We start from the raw sequence: 25,017 nt of genomic DNA, 5'->3' as shown, positions 1-25,017 counted from the left end.
ACGCCATTCTCCTGCCTCAGCCTACGGATTAGCTGGGACTACAGGAGCACGACACCTCGCCCGGCTAGTTTTTGTATTTTTAGTAGAGACGGGGTTTCACCGTGTTAGCCAGGATGGTCTCGATCTCCTGACCTCGTGATCCGCCCGTCTCGGCCTCCCAAAGTGCTGGGATTACAGGCTTGAGCCACCGCGCCCGGCCAGAAGTTATTATTAATACTGTTTTCATTCTTAACCATATTGGGGGCTTTGGTTATTATTATAACTTCCAGCTTGTCTTCATGACAACAGCTTCCTCACATTCTAGCTTTTCCTACTTATCTCTTCTTGGCACTTGGGTGAGAGGGCAAAAAAAATCAACTTCATTTTATGTGAAACTGTTAGGACTTATAGTCAGAAATGGACTTTAAATTACTTTCTTCCTGAATTAGACAGCTTCAAGTCTTCATCACAAGTGCCTTAGTCTGCCCCAGCCCATACATTTTTCTAATCAATAACATGATTTTGATGTTTTTCACTGCTCACAAATCGTCTATCATTCCCATTTCATGCAAAAAAGATCAGATATACTTAATAATAATGGTTGCTTTTAATTGAAGCACTTAGTTATATGCCAGACATTGTATTACATGCCTTGCATTTATTATTTTATGTTTCTGTTTAATTTCTCAACAACCCCATGAGGAAGGTGTTGTTATCCATCTCCAATATACAAATAAGGAAACTGAGGCTCTGATCTGTTGAGTGACTTCTTGGTCAAAGTAACATTGTCAGGAAGTGGCAAATGTGGGCACTGAGTCTGGGCCTAACACCTCCAGAGCCTGTGCTGTCAAAGAGTTAAACTGCACCGCCTTTTCAGCTTTGTTTTCAGTCTCTTGGTTACCTAGGTGAGAAAGCCTATCCTTCCTTAGCTCTCTCCCCTCTAATTTACCACCCACACATCTGTGCTTTAATCTCTCCCTGAACATTCTTTGTCCTTTGAAATCTTTTGCTGTTTTTTTCTTGCTGTTCTCTGTCTGGATTATATTTTCCCACATTTCCATTTATATACATTCTAATTATCCTTTGTGATCCTGTTCAGATGCCATGTCCTCTATGATGCCTTTCCTGGTTCTATTCACTCTTCATCCAGAAGAGTTGTTCACATTTATATTAGTAATTTGGATAATAGTCACTTATAAAGTCTTGCTGTTCCATGGTATTATTAGTTCTTTGAAGGCAGAGACCATATAATTTTTATCTCTGTATCATTAACCACAAACTATAGTGCTTTGATGATGCTGATAATTATGGTGATGATTGTTATTATGACAATGATGGTTACTATTTATTAAGTACTTCCTCTGTGCCATATAATTTGCTAGGTGCTTTGTATATGTTATCTTGGTTTCACAGACACTGGGTGACACACTCTTGGGACCTTTATCTGTGTCACTATAACCTGGGAAGGATAATATTCATGATTTTATCTAGAGTTCTTAGGAAAGTCTGCAGCCAGGATTCAGTTAGGTCCATCAGATTTTTTTTTTTAAATGGTCTTTCCATTCCACCCATTACACTGTACTGTCTGTTCACTTTGCAAAAAGTTCACCAGAAATAGGTGTAGTATTCTATTTTTGCACCTGAATTGTTTCCATTTCTGATAAATATTTAGAAGTCTTATACATAAAATTAAAAACTGAGTTGCTAAATTTACGAAATTCTTAAACCAATTATCCACAAAATTTTGTAGTTTCATTTATTCTTAAATACAAAGAATCCTTTTAAATTGCCATAAGATCGTATTTGACAAGTATATGAAATAATACATACTGAAAGACATACTCAGTGGCACTGCAGAATTTTATTCTTCTCAGAAGTTAAAAAAAAAAAAAAAAAAAAAAGGCTTGTAATCTTATTAGGGCATGGAATTTGATTTAAGGTAAGTTAGACCGGGACTCAGTCTAGGTGATTTATAGCTAAAAGCCTTACAAGGATCTGGCTACAACAAAACCTGTATAATTCAGTGCTTTAGCATGGGATCTCCAGGCCCATGTGGGAGTGAGTCTTCTGTATGGATAACCCCTTAAGAGTTATGGATAAATAATCCATTGACATAATCAAATAAGATATTCATTTGGGGTTACAAGAAAAGAGATTCCAGTAGTAGATGGAATGTTGTACAAACTTTGTTGTCCCCTTTTCTGAATCATTTTAAACTTCACAGTCCTATAATAACCAAGCATTCATACTTCACTTTTAGAGTAGTATAAAATTTGATCCTCTACTGGCATATTGAAATTCTAATCATCTGGGGAAAATGGTAGAAAGAACTGGAGCTTTGGGGTCATACAGCACTATTACACATTTGTGTGGGCATGTTATATCACTTCCCTGAAGTTTGTTGGTTCAGCTGTAAAGAGTAACTTATGATACCTACTTTGCTTAACTATTGTCAACAAGTAATCAGATATCTAAAATTACTACAATGCAGCCTTGCACTACTGGTATCATTAACAGAAATAAGCCTTACTACTTACTAAATTTTGAAATAAACTAGCTAAGGATATTTATCTGCTTTATATAACTCATTTTAATATGATACTGTTTAAAAATTACATTCATTTTACATGGGTTTTCAATACCTGCTGTAAGCCATTTAAAAACCAAAATTTTTCCTCTCAAGAGGAAAAAAACGAAGTCATCCAACAAACAAGTGTTAGGTCAGTGACCACATTTGATTACTGGAAGGGGGATAATAAAAGGCTTAGGAGTTTACAGATACCTCTGGATTTTGCCCTGCAGTGAGGAGCTGGTTTCACCTGAGGACCTGCTGGAGTGGCTGCGGCCTTTCTGTGCTGATGACGCCTGGCCGGTGCGGCCCCGCATTCACGTGCTGCAGATTTTGGGGCAATCATTTCACCTGACTGATGAGGACAGCAAGCTCCTCGTCTTCTTTAGAACTGAAGCCATTCTCAAAGCCTCCTGGCCCCAGAAACAGGTAAGGGAGTGTCTGAATGATTATTTTTCTTACTAACAATAATTAGGCCGGACGCGGTTGCTCACGCCTATAATCCCAGCATTTTGGGAGGCCAAGGTGGGAGGATCACCTGAGGCCAGGAGTTCAAGACCAGCCTGGCCCACATGACGAAACCCCATCTCTACTAAAAACTACAAAAATTAGCCAGGCGTGGTGGCACACACCTGTAGTCCTAGCTACTCAGGAGGCTGAGGCAGGAGAATCACTTAAACCTGGGAGGCAGAGATTGCAATGGGCAAGATCGCACCACTGCACTCCAGCCTGGGCAACAGAGCGAGACTCCATCTCAAAAGGAAAAAAACAAACAATAATTGGAGGTCAGTTCTTCATTTCTTTAAACAACTGTCAACTGGATAATCATCTTGGTAATGCAGACTTTCCGATATATTTATCAGTCAGCTATTTAGTAGTTGGATGTGTGCAACAAAGTTTATTATTATTTTTCCATATGCTTGAACATGCATATGCATGGTAGGTTACATGTAGAAACACGTGTTCATTATTTTTCTCTTCATAGGCGATAGGATGGTTCACAGTGTCAGTTAATTATGGTGGCTTACTCTTTTTTTTTTTTTTTTTTTGAGGCGGAGTCTCGCTCTGTCGCCTGGAGTGCAGTGGCCGGATCTCAGCTCACTGCAAGCTCCGCCTTCCGGGTTTACGCCATTCTCCTGCCTCAGCCTCCCAAGGAGCTGGGACTACAGGCGCCCGCCACCTCGCCCGGCTAGTTTTTGTATTTTTTTTTAGTAGAGATGGGGTTTCACCAGGTTAGCCAGGATGGTCTCGATCTCCTGACCTCGTGATCCGCCCGTCTTGGCCTCCCAAAGTGCTGGGATTACAGGCTTGAGCCACCGCGCCCGGCCTATGGTGGCTTACTCTTGCCCAGGAAAAATGCAGATCTGAATGGAAATATGGTGAACGGTTTAGCTAATTCATTTCCTTCGTGCTTTGCCCAGGTACTAAAATGCTATCCCTTCTCCCTGTATTTAGAAGGACATAATGTAGCAGCAACACAAGATCTTAGTTTCTCCATACTGTACTTCAAGACTCACTCAATCCATCATCTCTCTAGAACCTTCTCTAACCATTGCAAGCTTAATGGAACCTTGAATTCCATATATTTGAGCCTTAATTATTTATAATTATTATCATTATTAATTACTGTTAAAAGTTTTGTTTTCCCACCACCATGAAAACTGAAGCCCTAGAGGATGTATTTACCATCTTTTGACTGTAGGTATCCTATGCACATACTCAGAGTTTGAATCCTTATTGATTGAATAAAGAAGAATGCTAATTCCTAAATCAAAGAAATATGGTGGCTGTTGAAGTCTGGCTTCAATTCGAAACTGATGCACCCTGAGGCCATAGGGTCCGGGAGTAAGTAACCTTAATCATGTGCTTTAGCAAGCAGGGTTAGGCCATCATGTCAATAAGTGTTAGCAACTAGGACTTCCCAGATAATCCCCATTGCAAAAGAGTTTCCTAGAGGTCTAACTCCAACTCATTCTACCGTCTAATTATAAAGCAGGTTTATAATTTATATGGTTATTACTACATCTAAAGAACAATAAATTTCTTTGAAAAAATGAATCAGATTTTAAGAATATCTTGGGGCTCATCACAGAATATCTTTGTAATCATTATCAGATATAGTCTTATTTCCCTCTGTGAGATGAAAAGGTCAATACTATTGTTTGCTCTTCAGAGTTAGAGAAACTGAGATTCAAAAAAGATAGACCTATCAAAGATTCTCTACTCTTGTCAAATCACTGAAGTGGATTGTAGTTAAAAAGTCATGAATGTCAGAATCATACTCTCTCTGAAGCACTGTTACCTTAACATGTTCAGTCTCAACATTTTGCCTTGTATTACTTGAGGAAGCCACTTGCAGTTTTTTTTAAAGAGCAGGCTAGGAGCATGAAGGCAATAGGCCGTGAGCTCTATTCCAGGTACGGGGCATAGAAGTTAGAGATGTACTTGTTTTCAGCAAACATGAAGGTTCATGTGGCATCCCTGGGGTAAACCCTAAAATAGGTCACATAAGTTTTGCTATGTGGAACTTTAGGTTCTGATTCTGGTCCTGAAGCAAATGAACGTGACTACAGTTATGTACTTTCCTCACACCTTCACTTTTCAAGTTCTCAACTTCAGTCAGTTTCACCTTCCTGTCAGGATAATGAGGCTGATTTCTCTGGTTAGAGCCTCGCTTTATGTTGTGTCAGATTCCTAATATTCTAAAGATACTAGGAAACAGTGTAGAAGTTGGGAAAAGGGGAAAATGTCCATATTATCTGACATGTTGAAACACTAGAATGTACACTTTGATATTTGAACCCGAGCTCTTCATAAATAATATAAGTATCATTGCTATTTCTTCTTTAAGCTTTTCTCAATGTTCTAATTACTCAAGAAACAAGCTGTAACTTTTATATGAGTTCAAGGATTTCTGAATTTTTTTGAGATTTTAGTTCCTTGATAGCTTAACTTTTTTCAAAAGCAGAACTTAAGGCAATTTGGCTTGTAATTAAGATTTTTTTCTCAAACACTTTTCTAAACTGACTTGACTTTATTGTTATGAGTGCGAACTATTTTGTCTCGTCTGCCAAATCCATGTGTAACTGCACTTCACCAATATTTCTTCTGTGGTGGTGCAATCTTTTTCAGGCCCTCTAGGAAATCTCTCCCAAGAGTCTCTGAATGACTCTAATACAAGTCATCTCATATCCCCCTCATTCTTTTTATTTTCTCTCCTCTCTGCTTTACCCTTATGTAAGAGCATTTTCCCTGTTCTTGGTAGGTAATGATATGGATTTGTTAAATATTTGGTAGTACAAATAAGAAAGTCACACTGGCTTAATGATGCTACTCATCTAGAGTCTTCTCCAAGAAGTAAATCAGTGAGTGTCCCTCTCCTCCTTTAGAAATCAAAGGTGTCTGTCTGGCATTACTGATGGAAAGCTATTTTGAAGGACAGGTGCTTTTGATGGCGGAATATGACTTATAATTGTAAGTAACCTCTCGTTACTGGGTGAATGAATGCAGAAAAATTGCGTTTAGAATGGAAACACCAGCGACTTCTGGAATGTTACGAAACTATGCCCATAGTTTAAATTGTCTCTTCAATGATTGTTTTTCAAAAATTGTGTTACCTTTCACTAGAGTAGTAGAAAGATCAGGGCACTAGTGGACAGATACTTGTATGTGTGTCCATCCTCCCTCTACCACTAGTTTTATAATTTGGGAGAAGATTCTTCATCTATGTGCTTGGCTGCTCAGTATATAAAATGGAAGCTTGAACTAGAGGAGACAGAGGATATTGTGCTCCCCTCATCATTTCTCTCACATACATTAAACTCCACTCTTCGTCTCCATATCCCAAACACCTAGAAGATCCCCAAGGGTTGACTATATACGCTCTCGTTTTTTCCATTTTCTCTCTATCCCCTTCGTCATTCTCAGAGATACTTTGGGTGATATTAAGGATAGAGACGAGTTCTTACAGCGTAAGGATAAGAATAGATAATGATATTGCAGTGTTCAATTGCCAAAAAATGTGGGACTGGTACCTTCAGTGTGGCTGCTAGCTCTCTTAGGCAGACTTTGCATACCTCAGAGAGACTTGATATTTAATTATCCTTGAGGTGCCCAAAGTAGTGGCCCCACAAATCAGTGTGTTGCTGGGAAACCAGCCAGCTTCTGCAAAATTACACACAGTCTCTGGATCTTGCTACCTCACTGGTTCTCGGAGAGACAGTAATTTCTAGTTTTCTAATGATTAGTTAACAGAATTAAAATTCAGAGACCCTCATTTTCAACAGTTTGAGAGGCTTTTATTTCCATTCCAGAAATATGCCCCAGCTTGGGGTGGGAGGGAAAAGAGAAGGACATGGGGCAGGGGAAGGGGATGAATGTGTTATGTTAATCCTCGTGGTATGGCTTATCTGAGTTTTCAGCTTTTGTAATTTTCTAGCTAACTGGCGCGTGAAAATATGGGGCAAAATACGGTTATTTCCTTTTAAAAAATCCCATACCTTATCACCTCAAACTTTTTTCCCATTTTTATGTAAAAAAGAACATGTGGCTTAGGTTTACCTTTTAAAATTTCAATATGTCTGAATTTGTGGTTGTAAGTGATCACCAAAAGAATTAGTTTGAGACAATTTCTAACCTCATTACAAATGCAGGTATTTTGCCTACTTTGAAATGTGCAAGGACATATTAACCCTTCTTTTCGGAAATCAGTTTGACTATATTTCCAAATTTTTAGTAAAATATGCCCTTCCCTCTCAGAGCGCAGAGAACAGCAACAAAAGTCCAGTATGCCAAGCTACATTTAGATCCTTACAAATAATTTACTGTTACCTTAAATGTCTTCAAAGCTAAGACTCACTGTCATGATTTACTTAACCAAATATAGGATAATATTTGAAGTTAAAAATATATGTGCACACATCCATATCATATATCCCCAATAGCCATGAAATCACAGATTCCTAGAACTAGAAAAGACTTTCAGAAGCATCCCAGTTCAGCAGTCATATTTTACAGAAAAAGATACAGAAGTCCAGAAAGGAGAACTGCCTTTCGCATATTTTAGCTTAAATATTTCCTGTTCTACAATGACTATACAGCCTAAGTTAACCACCTCAGTCACGGTCTGTTTTATTGCTGTCTTAATTCTCCACAAATCACTCACCAGTGTCTGCTGACTCTTTCCTGCCTGTCCTTATGTTTGTCTGTTTATTATATGAACTCTTTCTTCTTCCATTAGAATATAAATTCCATGAGAACAGGGATCTCACAAACACTCAATAAATATTTGTTGAATAAATGAATATCAAATCTTTAAAAACTTGTCCAAGGTCACCCTTAAAATGGCAGGGCCAGGACTCCTGACTTTCAGTCTGATGTTCTTGCCATTAATGATGAAGGATTAGACCATGCCGCTTCCCCCTGATATGCAAGCAAAATGATTTGCTTGGAATAATGAGAAGATCTCCTTACAGAGTGGCCAAGCACTTTTGTTTAATTTTTATTAGCTTGCCATAATTTGCTGACAGTGATTTCTGACCAGCCAGTTGCTTCTCATGTCACAGCACGTTTGTCCCAATATAAGCAAGAGATTTGAAATGTTAGGATATAGCTCCCCGTGTCCTTTTTCCTAAAATAATTAAAGTTGACAGAGCATCCATTTTAATTGGTCCTGCAAATACTTGGAGATGTTGAGAGTTTCTCCTTAGGAACAATGGGTTCTTTCCTTTCAATATTTGCCCTCTGGCCATTGGCATCATTGGGGGCAAAAGAAGGAACCCTGGATTGTGTACTGTGTGCATGCTAATCTTTAAAACTGTCTTGCAAAGTGGTTAACCAGCCTTTCTGTTTTAAATGAGGTCACATGACAAATTTAAGGTGATACATGGAACTCAAACCCAGTTCTATCTGATTCTAAAACCTATATTCTTGGCCGTGTACTACACTTCTTCCTATTTGCCAGGGAAATATGCAGCACTAATATTTGAATAGCCTTGGACTAGATAAAGCATAGCCTTTTTCCCTTCCCACTGTGACTTTACATAGATTAAATTTGATTAGAGATGAGAAATCAGGGGTTTGAAAGAGAATACAAAACATTGTTTTATCTTTTACATTTGTCACTGTCTCAATACATAGTACTGTATATGTTAACTGCTGCTTAATTCAAATATTGAAAAATGCTGTGCCTAATAACTGTAGTTTGAACAGGGCAATATATGTGGAATATTCACCAAATATTCTTCAAGCATATGTCATTTGACATGCACTGTGCTAACTCTAGGGACAGAAAAATACACAAGGCAATTGGTAGTGAAATGTTTGGGCTTTCTGGCCACCAGTCACTAGCTCTGTGAGCTTGGAAAAGTTAGTAAATCTCTCATAACCTCAATTTCCTTGTCTAAAAAATGGAAATAACAATACAATACAATTGTTGTAAGAATTAAATAGGCTAATACCTATAAAGCTCTAATTCTGGTCCCAGTAAATGGACCTAATTGGTGAAGGACCTCTACACCAGTGGAGAACATAGATCTATCAACAAAGAAGTAGATACCCTAAAGGGTTTAGATACTGTATTGATTTGTTCTCATGCTGCTATAAAGAGCTGCCTACAACTGGGTAGTTTATAAAGGAAAGAGTTTGATTGACTCACAATTCTGTAGGGCTGGGGAGGCCTCAGGAAACTTTCAATCATGGCAGAAGGGGAAGCAAACAGGTCCTTCTTCACATGGCAGTAGGAAAGAGAAGAATGAGAACTGAGCAAAGGAGGAAGTCCCTATGAAACCATCAAATCTCGTGGGAACTTACTATCACGAGAATAGCATAGGGGAAACTCCCCATATGCTTCAGTTACCTCCCACCAGGTCCCTCCCACCACACATGGGGATTATGGGAACTACAATTCAAGATGAGATTTAGGTGGGGACACAGCCAAACCATATCAGACACTGTGGTAAAAGTCTGCACAGTACACAGGCGTCAAAGGAGGGCACGCAGCCACTGTCTGGAAGCAGTGAGGAAAGGCTCACTGCTCTGAAGGGGTGATACTTAAACTGAGTTCAGCCCAGCTGGTGTATGGTGTGAAGACAACAGCCACCAAGAAAAGAAAGTGGAAGGAAGCAGACCAGATCCAGGGCGGGGCGCAAGTATCATGCTCAGGTTTGACTTCTGTGCTGCTCAGGGAACACAGAAGGGTGTGGCCAGGGAAGCAACATGATCAGATCTATGTTTAGGGAGAAACCCTCTGACCTCTGCATGAACAATGGACTGGAGAGGTCTGGCTGGAGGGATGCCAGCTGGAAGACAAAATCAGTGGTCTTATTGCCTGGTCTGGCCCTGAACTTGGTACTAGCTGCAAACAAACAAGAGGCTAGAAAAGAAAGTTTAAAGCGTTAGTATCCATGGACTTGGTGTCTGCTTAGATATGGGGGCTTAGAAAAGAGCTTATTTTGCCTCTGATTTTTGCTTAAGTTACCAGGAAGAAGTGGTGCTGCTCAACTTATTAGCACATGCAGGAGGAGAATCCAGTTTTGTGGCAAATGACACTAATTTCAGGGAAATCATTAGTATGTTTTAATTCTGAACAACGCTTTTTGGCAGATGGAAGTGGAGATATAGGGAGGCTCTGTTTATCCCCTTCAAACAAGCATCCTTTCTTCATAGCTTTAGTGTGTCCCAGTTAACAGTGACCACTTCCTAGGAAGTAAACTTGAGTTTAGCAAATGTCACTGGATGAAGTCTGCTCTAACACCATCTCTGGGTACCCTTTTACTAGGCTCAGGTCAAGTCTCAGTTTTGCTTTGTAATGGGCTAATCATGTCCGAGTGCCTTCTGCTTAGAGGTGTAATGATCTCAGCAGTGATGATCTTTAGTTAACATGTTGCACAACAATATCTTCTCTTCAATCCTCCTATGGATAAGTGAGAAAAACATCAAAGGAAAAGGAAAAAAAATTGTCAGGAAAAATGAAAGTATGTGAATGTTGGGCACTGGTAGAGGAAATAGAATAACTGGGGATAACTTTTTATTTGGAAATTTGAGGTTTACAAAAAAGTTGCATAAATTATGCAAAGTATTCTGTATACTTTTTACTCAGATTCATTAAATATTAATATCTCAGATAACAAAGCTACATTGTTTCAATACTATCATCTAATTTACACATAATTCAAATACTATTCATTGTCCCACTAGTGTCTTTTTTCTGGTCCACATCTAATATAGGTTGCATGTTGCATGTCTTTATTTTTTAATCTTTTTTTTTATTTTTGTGGGTACATGGTAGGTGTATATATTTTTGGGTTACATGAGATATCTTGATACAGCCATGCAGTGCATAAAAATCACATCAAGATAAATGGGGCATGTATCACCTCAAGCATTTATCCTCTGAGTTATAAACAATCTAAGTTATACTTTAAGTAATTTTTATATGTACAATTAAGTTATTTTTTACTATAGTCATCCTGTTGTGCTAGCACATACTAAGTCTTATTTATTCTTTGTAACTCTTTTTTTTACCTATTAATCATCCACTTCCCCTGCAACCCCCTCAGCCTCTGATTACCATCCTTCTATTCTCTATCTGCATGAGTTCAATAATTTTAATATTTAGCTCCCACAAATAAGTGAAAACATGTGAAGTTTGTCTTTCTGTGCCTAGCTTATTTCACTTACCATTATGACCTCCAGTTCCATCTGTGTTGTTGCAAATCTTAGGATCTCATTCTTTTTATACCACACTTTCTTTATCCGTTCATCTGTTAATGGACACTTAAATCGCTTCCAAATTTTAGCTGTTGTGAACAGTGTTGCAATAGACATGGGAGTGCAGCTATCTCTTTGATATACTGATTTCTTTTCTTTGGGGTACAAACCCAACAAAGAGACTGCTGGATCATATGGTAGCTCTATTTTTAGTTTTGTAAGGAACTTCTAAACTCTTCTCCATAGTTTTTGTACTAATTTATATTCCAACCAATAGTGCATGAGGGTTCCTTTGTCTCCATATTCTTGCCCGCATTGGTTTTTGCCTGTCTTTTGGATATAAGCCATTTTAACTGGGGTGAGATGATATCTCATTGTAGTTTTGATTTGCATTTCTTTGATAATCATCAGTGTTGTTGAGCACCTTTTCATGTACCCATTTGCCATTTATATGTCTTCTTTTGAGAAATATCTATTCACATTTTTGCCCATTTTTTAACCAGATAATTAATTGTTTTCTATAGTTGTTTGGACTCCTTATATATTCTGGTCAGATGGGTAGTTTGCAAATATTTTTTCCCGTTCTATGGGTTGTCTCTTCACTTTGTTGATTGTTTGCTTTGCTGTGCAGAAGCTTTTAACTTGATGTGATTCCATTTGTCCATTTTTTGATTTGGTTGCCTGTGCTTACTCAAGAAATCTTTGCCCAGTCATCCAGTGTCCTGGAGAGTTTCCTCAGTGTTTCCTTTTACTAATTGCATAGTTTGAGGTCTTAGAGTTAAGTCTTTAATCCATTTTGATTTGATTTTTATATATGGTGAGAGATGGGGTCTAGTTTTATTCTTTTGCATATGGATATCTGGTTTTCCTAGCACCATTTATTGAAGAGGCTGTCCTTTCCCCAGTGTATGTTCTTGGCACCTTTGTCAAAAATGGGTTTACTGTAGATCCCTGGATTTATCTCTGGGTTCTCTATTCTGTTCCACTGATGTTTGTGTCTCTTTTGATGCTACTACCCTGCTATTTTGGTTACTATAGCTCCGTAGTATAATATAAAGTCAGGTAATATGACTCCTCCAGTTTTGTTATTTTTGCTCATCAGAGCTTTGGCTTTTCTGGGTCTTTGCACCTTCATATAAAGTTTAGGATTGTTTTTTTTATTTATTTAAAAAATGTCATTGATATTTTCAGAGGAATTCCTTTTGAGAGGAGTTGGGTAGTAGGAACATTTTAACAGTATTTATTTATCAATGATATTTGCCTGTAGTTTTCTTTTTTTGTGTGTCTTTGTCTGGGTTTAGTCTCAGGGTAATACTGGCCTTGTAGAACTAGTTTGGAAGCATTTCCTCCTCCTCTATTGTTTGGAATAGTTGGAATAGGATTGGTATTATTCTTCTTTAAATGTTTGGTAGAATTATAATACCAGTCCTATCCGGTCCCAGGTTTTTCTTTACTGGGAGACTTATTATGGCTTCTGTCTCATTACTTGTTATTGATCTGTTCAGATTTTAGATTTCTTCATGGTTCACTCTTGGTAGGTTGCATGTGTCTAGGAATTTATCCGTTTCCTCTAGATTTTCCAACTTACTGGCATATAGTTGCTTATAGTAGCCACTAATGGTCCTTTGAGTTTCTGCAGTATTGATTGAAATGTCTCCTTTTCATCTTTGGTTTTATTTGGGTTTTCTCTCACTTTTGTTTTCAAGTTAATCTGTCCAAAGATTTATCAGTTTTATCTNACTGGGAGACTTATTATGGCTTCTGTCTCATTACTTGTTATTGATCTGTTCAGATTTTAGATTTCTTCATGGTTCACTCTTGGTAGGTTGCATGTGTCTAGGAATTTATCCGTTTCCTCTAGATTTTCCAACTTACTGGCATATAGTTGCTTATAGTAGCCACTAATGGTCCTTTGAGTTTCTGCAGTATTGATTGAAATGTCTCCTTTTTCATCTTTGGTTTTATTTGGGTTTTCTCTCACTTTTTGTTTTCAAGTTAATCTGTCCAAAGATTTATCAGTTTTATCTTAAAAAAAAAAAAAAAAAAAAAAAAAAAAAAAAAAAAACCCCAATGATTTGTTTTAGTGATCTTTTATATTGTTTTCTTCATTTCCAATTCATTTATTTCTGCTCTGATCTTTATTGTATCTTTTTTCCTATTAATTTTAGATAGATTTGATTTGTTCTTGCTTTTCTAGCTCTTTAAGATGCACTGTTAGGTTATTTGAAGTTTTTTTTTTTCCTTTTTGATGTAGCCACTTATAGCTATAAACTTCCTTCTTAGTTCTGCTTTTACAGTGACCTATAGGTTTTGTTATGTTTCCATTATCATTTGTTTCAAGAAATTTTTCAGTTTCCTTCTTCATTTCTTCATTGGGCTACTGCTTGATAATATTTCCATTATTTAAATGTTATAAGACTTGTTTTGTGACCTATCATATACTCTGTCCTTGAGAATGATCTATGTGCTGAGGAAAAGAAGTATATTCTCCAGCTGTTGGGGAAAATATTCTGTAAATATCTATATTCAACCCATTTGATCTATAGTACAGATTAGGTCCAATGTTTCTTTGTTGATTTTCTGTCTGGGCAATCTGTCCGATGCTGAAAGTTGGGTGTTGAAGTCTCCAGCTATTATTGTTTTGGGGCCTGATATGGTTTGGCTGTGTCCCCAACCAAATCTGATCTTGTTGTGGGAGGGACCCAGTGGGAGATAATTGAATCACGGGGGCACTTTCCCCCATACTGTTCTTGTGGTAGTGAATAAATCTCACAAGATCTGGCCTTTTTATAAGGTGTTTCCCCTTCCACTTAGTTTTTCCTTCTTTCTTGCCTGCTGCCATGTAAGACATGCCTTTCACCTTCCACTATGATTGTGAGGCCTTCCCAGTCACGTGGAACTGAGTCCATTAAACCTCTTTTTCATTATAAATTATTCAGTCATGGGTATGTCTTTATTAGCAGAGTGAACATGAACTAATATGGGGCCTATGTCTTTCTTTAGCTCTAATAATATTTGCTTTATGTTTCCGGGTGCTCCAGCATTGAGTGCATATATATTTACAACGGTTATATCCCCTTCTGAATTGACCTCTTTATCATTAGTGATCTTCTTTGTTTCTTCTTATAGTTTTTGTCTTGAAATCAATTTTGTCTTAGTTACTATATTAGTCCATTTTCACACTGCTGTAAAGAACTACCTGAGACTGGGTAATTTATAAAGAAAAGAGGTTTAATTAACTCACAGTTCTGCGTGGCTGGGGAGGCCCCAGGAAACTTACAATGATGACAGCAAATGAAGAGCAAGCACCTTCTTCAAAAGGTGGCGGGAGAGAGAGGGAGGGAAGCACCAGACACTTATCAAACAACCAGATCTCATGAGAACTCTATCACAAGAACAGAAAGGGGAAGTTCACCCCCATGATTCAATCACCTCCCTCCAAGCCACTCCTCCAACAGATGAGGATTACAATTTGGGTGAGGACACAGAGCCAAACCATGTAATTCCATCCCAGCCCCTCCCAAATCTCTTACATCTTTCACTTTGCAAAACCAATATGCCTTCCCAGTAGTCCCCCAAAGTCTTAACTCATTCCAGCCTTAACTGAAAAGCACAAGCTCAGAGTCTCAATGAGACTGAGACAAGTCCTTTTCACTTACGAGCCTGTAAAATCAAAAACAAATTAGTTACTTTGAAGATGCAGTGGGAGTACAGACATTGGGTAAGTGCTCTCATTCCAAATGGGAGAAATTGACCAAAACAAAGGAGCTACAGGCCCCATGCAAGTTCGAAACCCAACAGGGCAGTCATTAAATTTTAAAGCTCCAAAATAATCTTCTTTGACACCATGTCTCATATCCAGGGCTCAGTCATGCAAGATGTGGGCTCCCAAGCCATGGGCAGCTCTGCTCCTGTGGCTCTGCAGGGTACAGTCTCCATGACTGCTTTCACAGGCTGGCATTGATTGCCTGTGACATTTTCAGGTGCACAGTGCAAGCTGTAGGTGAATCTACCATTCTGAGGTCTGGAGGATGGTGTCCCTCTTCTCAAAGCTCTACTAGAGGCAGTGCCCCAGTGGGGACTCTGTGTGGGGGCTCCAACCCCACATTTCCCCTCTGCATCACCCTAGTAGAGGTTCTCCATGAGGGCTGCACCCCTGTATCACACTTTTGCCTGGACCTCCAGGCATTTCCGTACATCCTCTGAAATCTAGGTAAAGGCTCCCAAAACTCAACTTGTGTCTTCTGTACACCTGCAGGCCCAGCATCATGTAGAAGCCACCAAGGCTTCAGGCTTGGCTTGCACTCTCTGAAGCAATGGCCTGAGCTCTGCATTGGCCCCTTTTAGCCACAGCTGGAGCTGGAGTGGCTGGAATGCAGGGTACCATGTCCAAGGAGCAGGAGGCCCTGGGCCTGGCCCATGGAACCATTTTTCCCTCCTAGGGCCTCTGGGCCTGTGATTGGAGGGGCTCCCATGAAGATCTCTGACATGCCCTGGAGACATTTTGCCATTGTCTTGGCTATTAATATTTGACTTCTCTTTACTTCTGCAAGTTTCTGCAGCTGGCTTGAATTTCTCCTGAGATAACATTTTGCTTTGTTTCTGTTTTGTTTTCTACCACATGGTTAGGCTGCAAATTTTCCAAACTTTTATGCTCTGTTTCCCTTTTAAACGTAAGTTCCATCTCTGTCTTTGTGCATATGAGTGTATACTTTTAGAAAAAACGAGGTCACGTCTTGGACACTTACTGCTTATAAATTTCTGCCAGATTCCCATAATTATCTTTTTCAAGTTCAGAGTTCCACACATCTCTAAAGCATAGCAAGAGTGACCTTTATTCCAGTTCCCAATAACTTCCTCATCTCCATCTGAGACCACCTCAGCCTGGATTTCATTGTCCATATCACTATCAGCATTTTGGTCAAAACCATTAAAGTCTCTAGGAAGTTTCATACTTCCCACATCTTCCTGTTTTCTTCTGAACCCAAACTGTTCCCGCCTCTACCCATTACCCAGTTCCAATGTTGCTTCTACATTTTCAGGTATCTTTATATCAGTGCCCCACTATCTCGGTACTGATTTTCTATATTAGTCCTTTTTCACACCGCTATAAAAACCTACCTGAGACTGGGTAATTTATAAAGAAAAGAAGTTTAATTGATTCACAGTTCCACATGGCTGAAACTTCTAATCATGACAGAAGGTAAAGGAGAAGCAGGATCTTCAGAAGGCAGCAGGAGAGAGAGGGAGTGGAAGGTGCCAGACACTTATCAAACAACCAGATCTCGTGAGAACTCTGTGACAAAAACAGCAAAGGGGAAGTCCGCCCCCATGACTCAGTCACCTCCCACCAGGCCATTCCCCCAAAATGTGGGGATTATAATTTGAGATGCAATTTGAGTGGGGACACAGAGCCAATCCAACTCCTGCTCTTCTCTGGTTTCCATTGGCATGGAATATCTCTTTTTTTCCCCCTTTATTCTGAGCGTATGTTGTCTTTATCGGTGAAGCATGTTTCTGGCAAAAGATCATTGGGTCTTGTTTTTTTTATCGACCACTCTGTCTTTTGATTGGAGAATTTAGTCCATTTCCATTCAAGGTTATTATCGATAAGTAAGGACTTACTCCTGCTGTTTTGTTGTTGTTGCTGTCTTCTCTTCCTTCCTTTCTTCTTTCCTGTCTTCCTTTTAGTGAAGGTGATTTCTCTTGTGGTATGATTTAATTTCTTACATTTTATTTTTGTGTGTCTGTTGTATGTTTTTTGATTTGAGGTTATCTGTGTGTCTTACAAATACTGTGTTATAACTCATTGTTTTAAGCTTATAGTAAGTTAATATTGTGTGCATAAACAAACAAGCAAAATGAAAATTAATAAAAACTCTACAGCTTAACTTCATTCCCCGGCTTTTTAACTTATTGTTTTATTCTATTTATATCTTATTCTGTAATTTCATATTGCTACTTCTAATGCCAACCCAGTCCCACAGAGTTTATTCTAACCTTCTCCCTTTTCTTATTTGTAAACTCCTCTCTCTGTCAACAAGAAACTTGGGTGTCATTATCCATAATATATTTATATATTTGCTCAATCCTGGAGTACATATAAATTTTGAAATTACTGGGTAGAATACAATATTTTTGTAGAGCTCTTTTTATCTTTAGACTTCAAGTAAGAGTACTAATAATTCTTTTCTTTTCTTTTCTTTTTCTTTTTCTTTTTTGAAAGTGTCTCACCCTGTTGCCCAGGCTGGAGTGCAGTTGACCAATTGTGGCTCACTGCAGCCCCATCCTCCTGACTCAAGGATCCTCTTCCCTCAGCCTTCTAAGTCACTGGGACCACAGGCATGCACTACGATGCCTGGCTAATTGTCTGGTTTTTGTAGAGATGGGGTCTCACTATGTTACCCAGGCTGGACTCAAACTCCTGGGTTTAAGCAGTCCTGCTGCCCCAACCTCCCAAAGTGCTGGATGTGTTATAGACATGAGCCACTGCACCTGGCTTATCTGGTTTATATTTTTCAAAGTCACTTAATTCCTTCCTCCTCCCCGCTCACACACACACACACAAACACACACACAGAGACATGCCACCTTTAGTATGATTATCTTATTCACTTATTAGTACAGTTAGGTTTCAGGTATTCTTTTTTTTGAATATGTGAAATATTAACATGGAATGTGAGATCATTCTCTGGGATTTAGTGCTTTTTTCCATATTCCTTGTGGTATTTTGAAATTTGGACATGCTTGGTCTATAATTGTGCTGAATGTGTGGGTTTTGTGTAGTTTTATTTGTTCTTGTCATTCTGTTTTATATTTGGAGGATATATAGGTAGATATAATTCATTGGTTGCCAGTTTCTTCTGTTACCCTAAAGTCTCTCTGAATAATTTCTAACTGGAATAAAACTTAGAGTCAAAATTAAAACTCTAGAAGTAACAACAGAAATCTCTTTTCCTTAAGCTGTGAAGATGCTACGTGCTGCATGTTTTGAGGGCCTTCCATGGACTTCACATTAGCCTTCATATGTGTATCATTTCATCTAAACATTGTAATAACCCTGTAACATAGGGAATCTCATCACTCCATTTATCACATAAGGAAATAGGCTCAAAGTGGTTAAGAAATTTGTGTAATACCTCAATGCTAAAATATGGCAGAATTATATATAACTCTGAACTATCCATACTAGTAGCTACCATAAAGGCTCAGTGTTAACTCAGTTTTAGATACATAGAAAGCTGTATGTGTATGTCTGTATATTATGTCATATGTTATGCTATATTATTCTCAAAGTAATCTGATATTGCTCGTTAGGTATTATTACCTTATTTTTACATATGAAAGCACTGAGGCTAAGAAAGGTATTTTTATGTGATTACACAGCTATTAAGTGGCAGGGCCAATATTCAGATCTGAGTCAGAATAATACACTACAGTGAAAAAATTTTCAGCTGTGTAAATTATTCGATTAAAACTTCATCAAATTTAACTCAAACCAAAGTATGGCCTTAGCTTCAATAGCAGCTGTTTAAAATGAAAACACATGGCTGGGTGCAGTGGCTCACGCCTATAATCCCAGTACTTTGGGAGGCTGAGGCAAGCGGATCACCTGAGGTTGGGAGTGTGAGAGCAGCCTGACCAACATGGAGAAACACATCTCCACTAAAAATGCAAAATTAGCCCAGCGTGGTAACAGGTGGCTGTAATCCCAGCTACTCAGGAGGCTGAGGCAGGAGGATCACTTGAACCCGGGAGGCAGAGCTTGCAGTGAGCTGAGATCGTGCCACTGCACTCCAGCCTGGGCAACAAGAGCGAAACTCCATCTCAAAATAAGTAAATAAATAAATAAATAAATAAATAAACAAACAAACAAACAAACAGACACACATATATTTATAGGGGGTCACATGGTACTATATGATTGATTATTTGTCCTAGAGAAAAAATTTATAAGGCAAAATCTTTCTTCTTATTTTAACACAAAATATTTCCCCTTATATGTTTTTAAGTGTTTCATAAAATATATTTATGTAAAAATATGTATTACATATTGAAGTGACAGCAGCACTTATGGAGAGTGATTACAGCATGTTGTATTGTGTAATTTCTATGTTTACAGGTATAGTAAAATAAGTAGGGTGCTGTAAAGCATGGTTCAGAATTGCAGTTGTTGGCCTCTATGTGTTTAGGTATGTTTCCATACTCACAGATGTGTAGAAACTCCTTGGGAGCCTACATTCCTGTTCTTTAATTGGATTTCTCCCCATCCCAAGGGTGCGTTTGCAGTGCCCTAGGAGAGACTTTCTGTGGCAATTGAAAACCATTTATTCTTAAGCAGTTTATAAACAGGCACTCATTTTCCTACTCCTTACCTGGCAGGGGAGATACCATGATCACATTTTGCCTTATATGAGCTGTGCAAGGTCAAGTATTTAGAAAATTGTTGCCAGATCTGCATCTGTTTTTTAGTTCTATAGAAAAGGGAAAATAAGCAGAAAATAGCACCCTTACTTTTAATGTTTAAATTTTAGTTATTTTCCATACTTTGATATTTTCTATTTAATAAAATCCATAAATATCCAGAAATGGACAAAAATAGAATATATTATATTTATATTTTCCTATCTAATAGCAATAATTCAGACTATATTTAATAAAAATAACTAACAGTCATAATATTGTTTATTAAATACTTGCTGTGTGCCAGGCACTGGTCTAAGAACTGCTTGGATTGGTGGGGAATGTTGGTAGTCAACAGCTTATGACTGGTTTTGGTCTTCTCAAAATTCCCTTCCGCAGAGATATTAGTTCAATCCATTAGACACAACAGGCAGTATTGGCCACCTGAAACCTTATCAAAGGAGTGGCTTTAACAGGCAGAGGTCTGGTTAATTCTGTCACCTTTTGATATTTCTGTATATTTGTTGAAGCTGAGGATTTTTGTTCGTTCTGTTTTTTGAAGCCCTGCCTACAACAACATCTCAGTGTGACTTTATTGTGTTCATGAAAGGTACTGCACAGTTGTTTTGCAACTTCAAATCAAGTGTCGTTATATGAGTCTCTTAGGAGCAGGCTAACAGCTTACGAATTCTTACGGAAGATAAGAGTACGGTGGTTACTGTTCTGTGAGTTACCCAGAGTAATAAAATAGTAGTAAAAAACATTTTTAAAAAGAATATGGTGGTTACTGTCACTACTGCCAGGAATAATCCTCATGTTTGTAAATCTTTTCTATTTATAAAGTACTTTTAAGTGTATTAATAACTACATCATATTTGTAAATTTCTAAAGATAAAGTAAGCAACTATCAATACCTATAGGAAGATGCATATTTCAAAAGTACCTTAATTTAAGATATTTGTGTTCACTTCCAGGAGCCATAGAGAAATTTGAGGTTAAGACTGTCTTCTACTGATAATAGGTGACTTAGTTCACTTTTTCAAGGACAGTGACTCTGTCTGATAAGAAGGCTGCAGCTACTTGGCAAATTGACCTACACAGCAAGGGCTAAAGTCACCTGATTCAATGAGGAGAGAAACAGTGCTTTCAGAGACAAAAGGGAAAAGAAATATTCTTATGTTTGAGTCACATTTGAATTTTGTTCTTTAAAATCCTAGAATGTTTTGTCAGTGGTGTCGATATGAAATAATCACTATTATAGGTGTAAACTATTACAGGTGTAAAATAATCACTATTATAGGTGTAAACTGTTGGACATTTTCACCTCCAGGATTTTGTTTGACACTCACTGTGGAAGGGGTGGGGATGTTAAAAGAGGTATATGTTACTTTTTTCTTCACTGGGGAAAAGGACAAAGAAAAAGAAAATGTAGTAAAAAAAAATAGCAATTTATTTTGTTTATTTTCACTAATCTGTGGAAGGCATGCTTAAGAGTCATTTGAAATACCATATTTATTGCACAAGTAAATGAGATTTTAAAAAGAGATGAAAATCAACCTACAATTTTATTTTCCTAAAACAGACATATTTCCCTGTTTTCCTGTCCTGTCCTGTCTAGTCTATAGACATAATTCTTAGTAGACGGAATCAGCAAATAACCAGCTTTTGGCCAGGCACAGTGGCTCATGCTTATAATCCCAGAACTCTGGGAGGCCAAGGCAGGAGGATTACTTGAGCCCAGGAGTTCAAGACCAGCCTGACCTGTATAAGGAGACACCATCTCTACAATAAAAACATAAAGGCCGGGTGTGGCGGCTCACGCCTGTAATCCCAGCACTTTGGGAGGCCAAGGCAGATAGATCATGAGGTCAGGAGTTCAAGACCAGCCTGGCCAAGATGGTGAAATCCCACCACTACTAAAAATACAAAAATTAGCCGGGCATGGTGGTGGGCGCTTGTAATCCCAGCTACTCGGGAGGCTGTGTCAGAGGATTGCTTGAACCCGTGAGGCAGAGCTTGCAGTGAACTGAGATCTCCCCACATGCACTCCAGCCTGGACGACAGAGCAAGATTCCATCTCAAAAATAAATAAATAAATAAGCTGGGCATGGTAGCGTGTGCCTGTGGTCTCAATTACTTAGGAGGCTGAGGCGGGAGGGTCACTTGAGCCCAGGAGGTTTAGGCTGCAGTGAGCCCTGATTCATGCCACAGCACTCCAGCTTGAGTAACGGAGTGAGTGAGACCCTGTCTCGAAAAACAAAAAAAAATCCAGCTTTCTGTTTTTACTATTTGGTACATTATGTGGACGATAATATAAGTAATACCTATCCTTTCTTGTGTGCCTACTATACACCAATCTTTGCCAGCTACTTTATTCCCATTATCTTATTTAATATTCACAATCATCATACAAGTATTTATTATCTCTCTCCTACGGAAGAGGAAAAATCAACCCTCAGAAAGGTCAGTAAAGTCTCCAAAATAAACATTTTTCTGTATTATTTTGAGTTTATCATCACTTTTTGAAAGCCATGTATTAATCAAATTTACCTATTGTTTATAATTCCTGTAGTGAGATATGTTGAAGCATTTGATAACTACCTATAATTTTCACATTAAAATGTATTCTATAGTAATTTCCCATTGTAACTATCTGGAGACTTACGTGAGTTCTCTGTACTCTTCATACTTTTATGAAATGTATTTAGATGCTGGGAACATATATAGTTTATAGGTACTATCCTACTTTCTGCAAAGAGAATTTGATTCTTTTCTAGGTCCACATCCATGGTAAGTCAGGTACCTTATTTTCAAGTATTTTGGAGAATTCAAATTTCCGTAATATTCATACTCATCAGATGTTCTCACAACTTCAGTAAGCCCCTGAGACCCATTTCTTTCACCTTTTGTGATCTGTGATGTTAGGGCAATACTTCCTTCTCTAATTTTTTTCAGATAATTTGTTAGATTTATGACATAGTTGTTTCTTCCACTTAAGGTTAACTTTTCTAACTCTTAATGAGCAATATTAGCTATAGTATGCACATACATTCAGCCAAAGATATCTTTGAGAAAATAAGTAGATAACATTATCATTTGTATTGTACTATTTTGCAAGAAATGTATATTGATCATTTGTTTTGCTCCATATTCCCTGCTGACCACTAGGATTTAATTATAGCTAAAACTCAGAGGAACTGGCGTCAATATTTTCAACGTTTGGATCATACACAGTGTTCCCAAGCGTGTAGTTGTCCTCATGTTCTGGCCCCAATACACTTCATCTACCATTTCAACCACAGTTCACCTTCATGAGCCACAAACTACTACTCAGCATCCCTCTGTTGACTCCCCTCGTCTCTACCCAGTCTTCTCTTTTTTCCCTTACCTCTACATGTCCAAATGTTACTCTTCCCTCAGATCCTTTCTCGTGTGCCACCTTGTCCCCTTCCTGATCTCAGGTTAACTTCTCTCTTCTTATAGCACTATAAACTATATGTCTCTTAAGACCTTTATCAAATTGAATGTGTTACAATAAAAGCCTTCTAACTACCACCTGAGTCAGGTACTCGTATATTCAAGTGGAGATCATAAAATATATATGCATACCTTAAATATTTGTGTGAAACTAAATATATAAATGAGCGTTCATTTGCCAAATATTTACTGTAAAGCTAAGGCCTTTTCTTAAATATCCAAGTTAACTGTGCTTGCAGAGCAACTAAGTAACATTTTCTTCCTATGGGTTTTATGTGACCATCTAAATGAAGAGAATAAAAATGTCTACTTTCTGTATGTTCAATTTTATATGTCTCACAATATAGGAAGACAACTGATTTGCGCAGACTGCCAATGTCCATAATCTACTTCTCATGGAAAAGGACCCTCCCTTTGAATCATATCTGCATTTGCATAATCATATGCAAAACAGTTTGCAGTTCAGCAAAACTAAAAGGGAACATGGAGAGCATTTGACTTTTTGATTCCAGAAGCTGAGTTGAATTGAGAAGGATGTTTGAGATAGGGGTAATTCAATGGTTGTAGTCAGAGGAACACATTAAGTCCTTAATATCAGAGTAGGCCAACATAGGCAAATGGACAAGTTACAGGTTAGGAACATGGTCATGGGAGGAAGTACCATTACAAGGAATAGATTAGGGCAAGATGTTTAGAACTGAAGCTGAGAGTAACAAGAGAGGGCTAGAATTTCCCTTTCCGTGGTGTGTGGCATGAGACAGAGAACTCCTCGTAGGAGTTCTCTGGACTGGAAGACATAACCTTATCATTAGTTGAGGATCATCTCTCTATCTAATTTCTCAGGCTTTGTCTTGCTTAATTCTCACAAATTGAATGGTCATCTTTCCGATCACTGTATCTCTGCTACAAAAAGTAGATTCTCAGTTAGTATTTGTGGAATTGAATGAATATAACCCTGTGAAGTAGATGTTATCAGCACATCTTACAGATAAAGAAACTCAGACCTAGGCTAGGCTGTTTGCACCAGGTTACATAGGTATTATATAAGTGGCAAGGGGTAGGGAGCAGATGAGGGTTGGAATGAAAAACTAGGATTGTATGACTTTTGCTCTGCAAAATATATGTTTATACTTTACTTTGTTACTGAGGAAACCTCTGTACGGTCCTACTTAATAGCCATTAAATTGTGAGGGCTCTTTATACAGCATTGAGACCCGTTTATAACACTGTTGACAGCAATTCAAACTTAATTTGCTTTCTACTCACTCCTAAGATATCATCAAGCTTTCTTATTTTTATCTTTTAAGTTACGGTCAGCGAATGTATCCTTAGCGGTTAGTAGATTTGAAAAAGCCCTATTTTTTGTTTCATTTTGTTTGGTGTTGTATCTTTGTTTTGTTTTTGCTATAATTGATCATTTATAAAGCAATTTTATGGTTTAATAAAGGAAGGATAAGTCACCAAATACAGACTCATCTGTTGAACAGACATGCCAGTTTCCTGTGGTTCTTGTGTATGTTTCTTTCTTTAAATAAACAAACAGAAACCTCCAATTATGAAAACAATGCATGTTAAACCAAGAAAAGTACCAAAAGGCAGACAGAAGTGATCATCACCAACAGATCTGTCATCCAAATGTAAACATTTTATTAAATATATATGTAGCCATTTTTCTGCTGAATGCTTTATATAAATTATGTCACATCACGTACGGGGTTTTTTCCCCTCAAATTGTATCCTCCTTATTCATCTTTATTTTTGCATCATGATTTAGTTTGTTTTCTGCATTTTGTTTGTATAAGCATTTTCCTCTGTGAAGTTTATTCTGATTGCATTCATTTTCATCCTCCTTTTCAAATTTTAGGTTTTTATTGAGATAA

At 38.0% G+C, this 25,017-nt stretch overlaps 1 protein-coding gene across 1 annotated transcript in view; it reads left to right on the top strand.

The window, feature by feature from the left end:
- NBAS (NBAS subunit of NRZ tethering complex) overlaps window positions 1–25,017 on the top strand; it is a 399,905-nt gene that overhangs the window by 344,938 nt on the left and 29,950 nt on the right. Inside the window, 1 exon segment of the mRNA XM_017871408.1 lies at window positions 2,782–2,977. Coding sequence (XP_017726897.1) covers window positions 2,782–2,977 — 196 coding nt within the window.

This window comes from Rhinopithecus bieti, unplaced genomic scaffold (assembly GCF_001698545.2).
Source record: "Rhinopithecus bieti isolate Rb0 unplaced genomic scaffold, ASM169854v2 scaffold_4781, whole genome shotgun sequence".
In the NCBI taxonomy this organism is placed as follows: Eukaryota; Metazoa; Chordata; class Mammalia; order Primates; family Cercopithecidae; genus Rhinopithecus; species Rhinopithecus bieti.
Note: the sequence above shows the minus strand (reverse complement) of the source record. Positions and strands in the feature narration are given on the sequence as shown.